Here is a 13,115-nt window from a genome sequence, read left to right on the forward strand (position 1 = left end):
CTACAGTTATTCAAGAAACTGAACATAGAGCCAGTGCTGTTCAAATAAAAAATCTGACCCATAAGTTCTGTTTAACATGTTACTTGGTCTTACTTTTGTTCATATTTTGTCCTTTGCTATAGTTCCTTTTGCTTGAGGAAGCATCCATCTTGTTGGACTCCCTTTCGCAGCAGCTTACATCTACTTCCTGCATGAAAACGGAGAACTTGGAACTGACAATAGAATCAAACCTTCTAAAGGCCAACTTACACCTGCAACAAGGGCATGCTGCACTTAGGTACAGTCTTGCATGTCAACTGTGTCTATGCATGTGTGCGTTTAACAAACTTGTGGTATGGTTATGCGTCCTTATCATTTTATTCTTTTTTAGCTGTGAGATGGCAATTTCATCTTTGATGCTGCTGCAAACATCCACTCTGACAGGATCCATACAGGGCTCTCAGAAATATGTGAGTTATCACTCGTCAGAGTCACCGCGCTGTAGTAGAAGAGGAATTTGTTGTCCAAAGGGGATTTGTGTGTTTGTGTATGCGTGTGTTATATTATTAAAATATATTATTATATTCTGTCTAAAGGATGCTAAAGATTGCAGTGTGTCAAACATCCCTTACGAAGACTGCCCCAGAGCAGTTGAGGCCTTTGAAAGAATTGGAGTTTCCTTATGGCTGCGCTGCCGATTGGCTCTGGTCCAGGGCCTGACTGCCGACATCCCTGGCACAGCTGTTCTTTTCCCAGGTTTGGTCATGTGTTTGTTAGCATTGTACTTTATTGTATCTGTCTGATAACAATAGTGATATTGTTTAGTGTCACTATTTGCATATTATACTGTATTACTGTAATTTAAAAAAATGCGCGTGTTTGTGTTTTTAAGGTAAAAACACTAATGAAGAGGCAGCAAAAGTGTTACAGGAGGGTCTTGATGAATGTTCCCTGTGGGGAGACCTTGATGTACAAGCCTTGTTAATGGTTGAAGGTGCGGATTTGGATGCACAAAGAGGCAAGACTGATGACAGCATGGCAAAGCTGCAGGTACCAACATGCACACAGATGTGTCCTTCATAGATAAAGAAAAACCTTATAAATAAAATAAGAACACCATGTATAAGATAACCATGTAACACTGAGTAAAAATGCTGTATACAATTATGTATGCATCACAAAAACAATTATGCCCCACAGACAGCTTATCAGCCTTGTCCTGTATGTGCCATTTTCCCTACATAACTAACAATTAAATTTAATGAGTGAATGTGTTTCTGTGTCCACTGTGTTCTTTGAATGTATATAGGAAGCAGTGAGCCTTCTGTCAGGACGAACATACATGCCATCAGGGTCCACTGTGACCCTGGCTCGGGCCACTTTGCTGCTCAGTGAACTGAAAGGAGTACAAAGCACCACCCTTCTACAACTGACGCAAAAACTCCTGAAAAAACAGGTACACTAACATACACAAATATTAAGACACATCCTGTTGACAGTCTGTATATGAAAAATAGGCAAATGGCAACAATCCACATTTTAATTTTTGTAACCGTTTCTTTCAGCTGTGTGTTTTTGGTCAGGGTAACATCTACCTTCCTTACCTCACCATGCTGCACCAGATCACTGAGCGAATAGGTAAATTAACCCTTTGAAAACTAAAACTTTATTTTGCAAAATTGATACTTAATACTTAATCTTAATCTTGAGAAAATCAGCTTCTCAGTTATAAGTTGTGCATATAGGAAAACTTTAAACACACGTCTTATTACATTACTCTGTCTTACCTGTTGCAGGTGACAGTCTGGATCACAATACCAGCGAAAACCCAGTTTCCGTACAGACATAGTCCAGTTCCCGGCAGAGCTCACAGCAGTCCATCCAGACTAAGAGACCCTAAATATATTCCTCCCCCAACTGAAGCAAACACATCCAGTACTGCATAACCTCTGCATCAACTTAATGCTTAAAAACCAAATGCATAGGATAAGAAGGCTGTCATGTAACACTTAGTTGTCATTATCTATACATTTTCTGTGCAGTGTCTTTCATCTACATGCTGTTAATCCCATAATATCACCTTAATTTGTATTTTGGCAATATGATGTAAAACAGACAAAGAAATACAGAACAATTGGGAATTAGCTGTTATTTAGCTATTGGGTGAACTCCAACTTTGAGAGCCTGGCGTGCGGAAATGATTCGGAATTACAAAATTCTGAATAGTTTGATAGAGCAGCATCTAATGAGTGTTTTACGATTAAAATGGAGTCTGTAGCTTGATATTTGTAGGAGGAGATACATTTGGCAGATGACCCTCATTGAAGGGCTCTCTCATAGACTCCCACGTTAAAAATGACATGGAAATTGCCTAATATTTGAAAAATTATTATTTTTCTGGAATGTCCTCTGTGAGATTAACATTTTGGCTGAAATCGGTCAATGTATGCTGAAGATACGCTGTTGATATAAAAAAGAAGAAGAAAGAGGGTGAAAAACAATAGTTTGATTGCCTAGCAACGACAATCAAACTAATTAGCAGAGGCTCATTATCTGTACTAAACTGAAAATAAAGGTTGATTTAAGCCAATTAAAATCCCCCATAATGGATACATTTTTGGAATGAACATTAATAAATAATAGGTGGCAGTTTATACACACAACAATATTGTGAAACACTTAGAATGAATACTGAATTAAAAGTGATAAACCTTTACTTCCTGATTGCCAACTGGACATTTTGGAGCTGGAAGTCCTGCCTCTTAATCCTATTTAGAACAAGTAGGGGGACCTGACCTCTGTTCTTATCAATTTATCATTTTCATCAACAAGAGAAGCGTGAGATGAAAGAGCTCAAAGAACTGGAGAGCCTCCATGGCAGCCGGGACTCCCAGGGCAGCTGGGACTACCAGGCAGCCAGGACTCCCAGGGCAGCCGGGACTCCCAGGTCAACAAGCTGGACAGCCTCTTTGAAAGGATCAACGCAGACATCTGGTACTACCATGACCATGAGAACTACCTGACAAGCTGGTACTACCAGGTCTGCCAAGCCGAGCAGGACAGTCCAAACTCCCAGGACAGCTGGGACTCCCAGGGGAGTCTAGACCACCAGGGCCGATACAGCTGGGGCAAAATGGAGTTTAGGGATAATTATAGAGAGGAGACGGGCAAAAGACAGAAAGGAAGAAAGAAAGATAGAAGATACTGAAGTAGATGTGCTGTCTCTTTAATTAAGTCTACCTCTCAGCATTATTTGTAAATGCAGTTAAGCCAATAAACACATAATCAAACATCTGCCTGTGCTGCCATGTTTTTATGTATTTACATTAAAGGTCATCTGATTAATGCCCGTTTAAGGTCATGTGATTAATGTCTGTTTAAATACTATAACTATATATATATATATATATATATATATATATATATATATATATATATATATATATATATATATATATAGTTATAGTATGCTGAATTTCCAAATTCTGTATACAAGTTTTGAAGACCAAGATGTTGGAAAAATTTTAAGCTTTGAATGGTTTCTCTATCTTGAAATTTGTAGGAGAAGCATTTTTCCAGAAGGCATGCTTTGAAAGGCTCCCTCATTGACTCCCATGTTAATTTGAGGGTGGAAAATGTTTAATATTTTTAATATTATAATATTTGTAATTATTATTGAAGGTTTCCGGGAATGTCCTGAATGAGCTGAATCTTTTGATGTTTGAATCGGTCAATGCATTCTGAAGATACGCTGAGCCAAAAAACGTACAGAAGAATAATAATAAAGACGCAGAATAACAAGAGTTTGATTGCCTTTCAGCAATTAAACTAACTACAATGCACACATGCTCCTTTGAATGTAAAAACCATTCCCAAGTCCCTGGTCCTTCAGATTGAGGTGGACACTTTGTCCATCAGCTTTGCACATCACTGAAGTACAGAGTCAGCCTGAGGATGACAGAGATGAGGGATACAAACATCAGTTTGTAAAGTGACTTCAGCAGAGACTTTTTTTTCATAAATTGCCATAAACCACTAAAATGTAAGCGGTATAAGATGTATGGTATAGATCCTGATTTTGATGAAAACACACTTTGTATGTCATGTTAACATAAATAGCAAACAGTGCGTATAAAGTGTGTGGACCCTGTCGGGGTGCGGGACAGACAGAACTCTTAATCGGAAGTGCTTGTCATACGTGGTTTTATTGTGAAACCGGAAGTTATGCGTGTTACTGTGTATGCGCCACTTCACGCCGGTCTCAGGGCCAGAGTAACGGTAGCCATCTCTTCCGATCCCACAATTGTCTCGGTTTGTTGACGTTTGCAGGAGTACAGCTGTAGTTACTGACGGGGTCTGCCCCTTGTTCGAGCTAGCCGTGTCAGCCAGCGAGGCTAGCCTGCTTGCTAGCTTCAATGGGTCTTAGAGTAAAAAGATGATCGCTTCACTTTCAAGAGGGAGTTTGTTGGATGAAGTTCTTCACGGAGGCTTTAACGAGGTAACGTTTAACTACTTTAAATACTACTGTTTGTTAAGTTACGTTAGCTTTAAATTAGCAAGCGGAACAGAGAAGCGTTGAGCATCACGTAGGTGAAGGCGAAAGTGTCATAATTTTAGGTAAAAGTCAACAATTCGTGCAGCTTGTCCAGCTGAGTTAACGTTGTAACGTCAGTTTTATCATGGAGCTGGTGTTCATGTGTACATAGGATAAGAAATAATCGAAGAGTTTTAGCTAAATAAATTGCAGTAACGTGATAGTTTTCGGAATAAAAGCCGGCTATAAAGCTATTGTTTTATTGTGTTTATTATATTTCACACAGCTATAATCACATTGGCTACGCTTCACACTTACTGTAAAAAAAACCCTACTGTGTGCAAAATGGATGCTTTCTTTTTGGCGTATCCCGGACAACGGGCTGTCACGTGACCGTGCTGGACCGGTGAAAGGTGGAGTATGGGTGGAGTGAGTGAAGCGTGTGGAATACAGGAGCAGAAAGATGAAACACGTTTCTTTGGACTAAACACCAGATTATAGATTACACCAGACTGAGCAACAAGAGAAAGTACAATTCTTATTAGTTAGCGGGACAATGGTCTGACACCCCCCCCCTCTCCTCCCTTCTCTCTGTCCAGACATAATAAGCAAAGACTCTCATTTGTTACGTCATCGCTTTAGCCTTTTTTTGGCCCCCACCCTTAAGCTGTGTGTTTGTTGGATTTGTGGGTGTGTGATTGACGGATTGCAGCAGCAGCTGGTGGCGTATGTTTCCTGGGTGAACTCTCAGCTGAGGAAGAAACCAGGCCTGAAGCCTATCACAGACCTCAGACATGATCTGCAGGATGGAGTGGTGCTCACTCAACTGATAGAGATAGTTGGTAAGTACACACTGAAGGAAATATATAAGTCTATTACATTGTTATCAACTACAGATGCACACTTTGTAGTCACCATGTTACTGATTGCATGGATTGCATTGGACTCTAATGAAAAATAAATAAATATTTTAATGTAATATTGTTGTGCCTGTAGTGCTGTAATCACATGTAGCATTTCTCATATGTTTTCCTCTCAAATGTCTTTTAATCTGGCAGCTGGGGAGGTGCTGGAGGGGGTGTATGTGGCTCCGCAAAACAAAGAAGAAAGCAGGAAGAATGTGGAGGAAGTCTTACAGTTCATTTCCTCCAGACACATTCGCATGCCACATATATCTGCAAGAGGTAAACCGCAGAAAATTCTGCACAGGAGTCTAAAGATTTCAAAGAAACACATTACAAGTTTGCACATATGGCACCAAACTGTAATCATCCCATATGCTCGCATGTTCTGTTTGCAGACATTGTTGATGGTAATCTCAAATCTGTCATGAGGATAATTCTGGCTTTGGCAGCCCATTTCAAACCCTCAGCCAGTCACAGGGCCGCTTGTGGAAGTGGGAAAAGCTTTACTAGAGGCAGTGCCATCCACAACCCTCTGTCTACCATTGCAATAGCTCAAGGTGCGGCTGCTGCGCTGGTGTCAGCACGACTTGATGCCTCGCTGCCTACACGTGCCACGCGTCTCCACAGGTATGCCTGTTATAATTATCCTAATCAATTGTAAACATAACTATATACACTTAGTCTTAGTCTCACCAATCACATGAGACAATTCTATGTGTTGCAGTTTCAGCTTCTATTCTGTTTTTGAGGTTTATCTTTATTGACTGCAGACCCAGTATAGCTGTGCTTTAAGATCAGAAAATGTAGTATGAGGACAGATTTATCCAGCTCAGCAGCCCAACAGAGTCATACTACACACATAAAAATGGAAAAGTTGTGCAATTCCTAAATGATATGCATGACAAGTTAGTGTGGTATATGATCTTATATCAAAAGATGTATGGCAGTCTAAATAACTGTGTATGCATTATCATCCTTAGTGCTGTATGTAATTCATACTGTTTACATGGTATAATAATTCAAGATGCCGTATTACATCTTCATAGTCTTTGCTGTCCTCTGGTGGACAAGCAGAGATCATCATCCTGACAACAGCTGAAATAAGAATCATTTCAGTAAATCTGCTATGAAAACTGTGTCAGTTCTCATTCATAAATACATAACTCATGTGATTGTATGTTATTTTTCAGTGGCTTGGGGTTGGAGGCGGAAAAGAGCGTGTGTGTTCGTGCACTAGTTCAGCAATATGAAAGAGGACCCCCAGACGAGCAGGACCATCCTCATCAGCCCAGCAGGTATTCTCATTTAGCATAAGCTGAAGTTTGTTTGACAGAATCTGCTCCTTTAATGGTTTAAATTGGTTTGTTTCCTCTCATATCCAAGTCTTGAATCTTGTGTAAATTCTGTCAAAAACATTTAGATAACCACACACATCTTAACACTCCTTCATACACTGTGGGTTGGATCACACTGTGTGGCTGTGTAATTTTAAGTTAAGTAAAGAAAATGTTTAAAACCCTATGCTAAAGCATGGTGGTATGATACCAGAGATTTTTGCCATTGTAACAGGCATCATTTTTATGATTAGTAATAACAACTGTATGTTTTACATCTGACTGTACACACTAATATTAAATTAAAAACAAACTGTTATAAAATAGTATAATTGATTGAGTACAACTAATTTTGTTCCCACTGCTAATCTTATGTAACTAAATTGTTATCTGGCATCTTCCTCACCTACTTTTCCACACTTTGCGCACAGTGGAGTACATTCTGTGTTTTTTGTGTGTATTTGTGGCTCACTGCCTGACAGAGCATATGACTTTGGTTTTAGTTGCATCCTCCTGTGTATGTGTGCAGACATCTGGGCACAAAACAAGCAGATGATGGAAAAAAGAAAGAATCGTTCTTTATTTCTTCTAATCACATGTCTGCTTTCAAGTGAAGTTCTGAGGTGTTTTTTTTTAGTTATTTTTGTAATGACATAGACTGTGTGGAGTGATTATTCGTAGACTGGTGATTGTTAAATAGTCACACATTCAACAGAGCTTTAATAACCAGATCAGCAACGTATCATCACATATGTAGCTGTAGTGGGAAAGTGCCTGTTGTGCCTTTTGCATAGCCAAGCTAGCTGGAGGGTGTGAGGCGGGTTTTTGTCAGCGTGAGGAAGATCTGAAGTTATCATTGAGTTTGTTGAGCTGCAAATTCTGGAGAGACTGGAGAGTGGAACTTAGACTCTTTGGAAGAAGTATGTACCAGTTAAGCCACTTGTAGCCCACTATGGGGGGTTCGCAGTTTAAATGGTAAGAACAGACACTCTATATGCTGTGTCAGATTCATGTATTTTATTTGATTTTATGCTTATTTTACCATAATTATAGCAGTGTCACATTGTTATTAAATGGTAGTGCATGTACAGCACAGTTATGTGTGTGTGTCTGTCTTGCACCTTACCTATTCTATCTCACAATCTCTTCTTTCAAGGACAAGGAACACATTTTAACAAATGCTTCCAACAAGGTCAAAGTTTTTATGTAGCAGTGCACACAATTGCACACCATTATATTCACACTTTGTAAGTGTCAGTGGGTAAAATGACCCTTGAATACATTGATTAATTAGTGTTTTGTCCTCCATGAGCCTCAGCTCTGTCAGTCCACTGTCGTCACCGAGAGCTCCAGCAGCAGGCAGCCACTCTGACAGACAGCAGCATCAGGAGAACAGTGGTAAGTTCTGCCAAGCAACACATATTTTACTGAGTAAACCTCACAATGTTTCTTTCTCATGTGTAACCCTGTGTCATCTGTGTGCATGTAGCAGAGTCTCAAGATGCAGTGGAAGTGGCATGGGAGGATTCTATCAATGAAACATTGGAGAAAGAAGTGCAGGAAACACGTAAAATGGTGTCTGCTTTACAGGTACAGGACTGCTGAAGGTTGATATAATAGGTTCATAGTTAACATTTTTTTGAGTATTGAATGCTGGTGAACATCTTTCTGACAACAGACATTCTAATTTTTGCTTGTCCGTCCATCCATCTGTCTGTTGTGATTGGGAATGCCGAATCTGAAGGAGCACTGTGAGGGAATTTCTTTGTATTTGACCCAGAAACAATTTTTGTTCAAGAAGTCAAAATTCCATATAAATATATAATTGGATAGAATAATTAACAGCATTTTATAGCCAAAATATCAAAAGTCACCTTTATTGTTCAGTCACAATGTTCTGCAAAACTGCTTTTATTTATTTATTTATTGTGACTCTGGCCAGACATGGATGTTAAGTGGAGGTACCTACACCATACACACACCTTCACCATGTGCATAACAACTCCCCAGTTTAAGCTCCAACTAATCAGAACTTGTAACTCAATCGTTTTACTCCAAAGTACAAACTGCTGTCACATGCCACCCTGTTTGTGTTTTCACAGGCTCTGCTGCTGCATGGTTCGCTCCCTGAGGACGAGCAAGACGTGCCTTTGACTTTGGACCCTGGCAACCCCGAACAACAACTGGTACTCTCTTTTTCAGTTTTTACTTGATTTTTCAATCTTTATGTCATGTTCTGTTCCTTTCTACTCTCTCACTCTCTCACTCCCTCCTTCAATTCTTTGTGTTCAGCAGAGATCGAGTTACCATTTCTGTGCTGTGTGCATGTGTATGTGTGTGTTGAGGGTGAGGGTGACACGGGTATCAGTTTCCTTTTTTTCCCCTCTCACACTTCGCCTTTTTCTCTCTCTTTCCAGGTAGTCATTCGCACTCGCTTGGATCAGAGCATGGAGGAGGCTCAGGAGCTGAAGGTAACTAACTGTAAAATCCATTTTCTTTTCAAACTTCCTTTTTTATCAATTGTTAGGACAATGTCCGGAGTGCACACTATCATTAATATTTAATTTACTTGCTTTTGCTGTTTGCTCTAGAGAGAACTATTGCGCTGTAAGCAGGAGATGAGAAACTTGCAGGGAGTCAAGGTAACATGAATCTAAAATCCTTCGCTACACTTTTGTACAGCTGCATTGTAGAGAAGCTGAGGTAAAGGCATTGACTTTCTGTTTGTTTGCCAATGGTTAGGAGGCCCAGCAGCAGAGGCTTTGTACTCAGGAGGCATCAATCCTGCAGATGAAGCAAGAGCTTCTCAGAGCCAGCATGACAACAGATGAAATCAACAATCAGAATGTACAAAATTAATTGATTTATACTTTATATAAATACTACATTAGACCAGGTGTTATAAATTATAGTCTGAGTGACATTTCTCCTCATGTGTTGTAGGCGGAGCTACAGTGGAAGCTGGAGGAGTGTAACAGGCTGTGGGGAGAATGCAAGGTAGGTAATATTTCCTCCTGACTAAGCTGAATCATCCAAACTTTGTCACATAATAATAATCCCTACATTTTCTCTGTGGTTGGGTGCAGAAGGAGAGTGGACAGAAGGACCGACTACTGCAGCAATTCAAACAGAAGCTTGAAGAAAGCCAAAAACTGCAGGTACATTAACAAGTTAGCCATGAACTCCTAATGCAGGAAAAAATGCTTATAATACAAGTGTAAAGGTATTATTAATTCACCTTTACTTGAATTGCCTTATGTATGCAGCACATAATGTATGGTGCCTGATGTGTGTCTTTTTGGTAGAGTGAAATGCAAAGAGAGCTGGAGCAAAAAAACGGCATGATTCAGGAGCTAATGAATGGAGATTTGCAACATGTATGTGCATTTTTTTGTTTCTTCTTGTGCTTCAGATATAATTTACAATATAATTACACAACTGACACCTCTTTTTGTCCTCCCTGTTCTTTCAGATTCCCATGGGTGCAGAAGACAATGGATATTCTTATTGTGGAAATCCATCTCCTTCTATGTCAGGCGTAAGTTGTTTATATGGAACAGTCAGTGAGCTTATTGCTATTTAACCACATTAAAAAGAGCTCATGTATAAATGTGTAAAATTATTTTTTTTAATTTTGTTAGCAGGCAGAAGAGGTTCAGCTGCTCAGAGAAGCACTCAGGAGCTTAAGGAACAACTTCAGAGAGCATGACCCTCAGCAACATACACTGGACACACTGGAGCAGGGCATTGTGTCACTTATTGACAGACTGCATGTGCTGCATACACATAGGGTATACTATACACACAGAAACACATTACGTATTATTCAATCACAGGAACCCCTGCCTACAGTCTAACTGAAATCAGGGCCCAGGACCTTTACAGAAAAAAATCATTCAATATTCAATATTTATGCACATTAATGCAGGGAAGAGGGAAGTCTCCAAGACGCAAAGGTCAACACACAGACCTGGACTCCTGGCCCTCCACAAGTAAAGAAATTAATCTGTTTGGCAGCACATTCACAGAATCTGTATGTTTTGACTGATTATGTTTTAATTGTTCATTGCAGAGATTCAACAGTCAAGTGCTTCTTCTTACACTAAAATCCTTTATTTTAGTGGAAAATCCCCAACTCCTTCCATGATTACTATACCCAAGAGGTTAGTGTGTATTTTGCAGTTTATATGAGTAAACATAAAGTGATTGTAAATTGTTAAAGCTGAAAATAAACTGTAAGATGATTCTTTCTTTACAGACTGGGTGAAGTGACATTAAAAGATGTTAAGGCAGCTGTTGATCGAGAAGGAAACTACAGGTACCACTTCAAGGCTCTGGACCCAGAGTTTGGCACTGTTAAAGAAGAGGTAAGAAAACAGTGTAGGTTTTTGATGGAATTCATCCAGTCATCTGCCAGGCTTTCATTTTAAACCACTTGTCCTTTCCAGACCATTTCGTAGGGCATGTCTTCTTATACATAACCATCTGTAAAGTGAAGATAACAGGACAGTAATATTAAAGTGTGTCCACACTGCTAACAGTGAAAACTACAAACATAAAACACAGTTTTGGACAAATTGGGGTCAAAAAATTGATGGATGGAGTTGATAGTGTGGCCTTTGTGGAGAGTTCATAGATAGAGATAATGTGTCTTCATGCCTGTGCATAGGTATTCCTGGATGGTGCAATTGTTCCAGGCTGGGAGGGAAAAATCGTAGCCTGGTTAGAAGAGGACCGTGGCGAGGAAAGGTAACCACATCTTAAGACTGTCTGTTTATTCTTTTGATGTTATCAGACATTTTCATTTTCTTTTCTGTTTTAGACCATTGTAGGCTCAAGCTGAGGGACCATTACACTTCTGGTTACTCTAATGCCAGAGACACAGAGGTGGAAGACCCCCGTTTTTGGCTGGATCTAATAACAAAATACTGTAAGACATGTCTTGAAGAGATTTGGGTTGATGAACTGGGATTAAACCAGACCTTTACAGGCCTTACTAACTCTAGGGTCTGTGCAAATATGTAGCTGGCATCTAGAAAAGTGTAAAATTAGTGCCTTACAAAGGAAAGCGAAGTCCATTGTGTGCTTATTTTTTGCCATGCTGAACTGTTGTCTCAAAACTGGACCTGAAAGTAGTCAGAAATTACATATTACATATCTGTCTCAAAAACCACAAAGTTGTTGTTACAGTTGTTGTTGTCCTGTTGATATTGGTTGTCATTTGGACAAAAAAATCAGTATGTTGTATTGTTTTTTTCATTCCAGTTTTAGAAGGTTTAGAATGTTAGAAATACAGTGCTGTCAGCCACAAAATCTTGGGTAGAAACATATATGATACTAATGTTAGAACAGTTACACAATCTTTGTAAGTTTAGTTGTGTTTAGTGCTGCACAGAGTTTGTCCACATTGTGCTATTGCTGACTAAATACACTGACCAGACTCCAGCTACTTCATCTGATATTTTAAAACAATTAGAACGGGCATGAGGAGGAGTCTGAACCAAGATGTATTCTGACTGAATGTGACTGAAGGTGTCGTATGCTGATGTGAACAGACATTACACTGGAGTGTTTATGTCAATGCAGACAAACAGCACACTTTTTTATGTATAAGATTGTTTTGTACATTAGTGTTATCACCATATCCTTAAAAATGTAGTGTATGAGAGATTATGAGGTCAGAGTGCCTCTGCTCCTGCTGAAAAGATGCTGTCGATGTTTTATTTCAAAGGTTTGAGGGAGACTTCCTACTATTTATGGTGTGTGTGGATGGATGTGTGTGTGTGTGTGCATGGGTATGTCTCCTTATGAGCAGAAACTTGTTTGCTTTTATTTCACCTTCAAGCCAACAGTAATATGCAACATTGTAGCTGAAATGTTGTTTGAATACCAGACTGCCTGTACTGTTAAATGTACAATTTTGCTGATGAGATGGTTATTTAGCATCTGTTTACTTAAGTCTTTACAAAATATAGATATTGTTTACAAAACATCAGAAATGGCCTTGGATGAATGTTAAGACAGATGTTTTGAAATAAAACCTACAATCTTTGTTTTTAAAAAAAGTAGTCTGTTTTTTCTACACATGCACGTTCCCTTTCAGAAAACCCCCTGTAAGAGCCAGTTAAGTTAATTTATATGTAATAATAATTTAGTTTAAAAAATGTGAAGCAAATAATTTTATTTGAATTATAAAGACCGTTGCTAAAATACATAATTTAATAATTAAAATATGTTAAAGAATTTTTGTTATAAATACGTCATGCTGTCATAGTTTTACGTTACAGTCAGATTGCAGCTAGACACGTAAGAAGCAACACAGACTACTGGTTGTTAGGAAGCTGCAAAATTGGGACAGAATTA

The 13,115-nt window shown here is 39.1% G+C and overlaps 2 protein-coding genes across 2 annotated transcripts in view; both read left to right on the forward strand.

The window, feature by feature from the left end:
• cfap54 (cilia and flagella associated 54) overlaps positions 1–6,507 on the forward strand; it is a 20,159-nt gene extending 13,652 nt beyond the window's left edge. Inside the window, exons 51-57 of the mRNA XM_028422184.1 lie at positions 123–277; positions 371–449; positions 576–735; positions 872–1,029; positions 1,289–1,435; positions 1,545–1,617; positions 6,443–6,507. Coding sequence (XP_028277985.1) covers positions 123–277; positions 371–449; positions 576–735; positions 872–1,029; positions 1,289–1,435; positions 1,545–1,617; positions 6,443–6,507 — 837 coding nt within the window. The remainder of the gene's footprint in view (positions 1–122; positions 278–370; positions 450–575; positions 736–871; positions 1,030–1,288; positions 1,436–1,544; positions 1,618–6,442) is intronic.
• A 551-nt stretch (positions 6,508–7,058) lies between these two features.
• LOC114445767 (dixin-A-like) lies at positions 7,059–12,750 on the forward strand. The gene is made up of 17 exons (XM_028420964.1): positions 7,059–7,727; positions 8,065–8,150; positions 8,242–8,342; positions 8,855–8,938; positions 9,170–9,223; positions 9,344–9,394; positions 9,495–9,599; positions 9,696–9,749; positions 9,839–9,910; positions 10,058–10,129; positions 10,225–10,290; positions 10,394–10,543; positions 10,681–10,744; positions 10,825–10,915; positions 11,011–11,119; positions 11,422–11,501; positions 11,575–12,750. Exons 1-17 carry the CDS (start codon positions 7,705–7,707, stop codon positions 11,582–11,584), a joined length of 1,272 nt encoding a protein of 423 aa, XP_028276765.1. The 5' UTR covers positions 7,059–7,704; the 3' UTR covers positions 11,585–12,750.
• Positions 12,751–13,115: the final 365 nt, after the last annotated feature.

Source organism: Parambassis ranga, chromosome 14 (assembly GCF_900634625.1).
Source record: "Parambassis ranga chromosome 14, fParRan2.1, whole genome shotgun sequence".
Classification (NCBI taxonomy): Eukaryota; Metazoa; Chordata; class Actinopteri; family Ambassidae; genus Parambassis; species Parambassis ranga.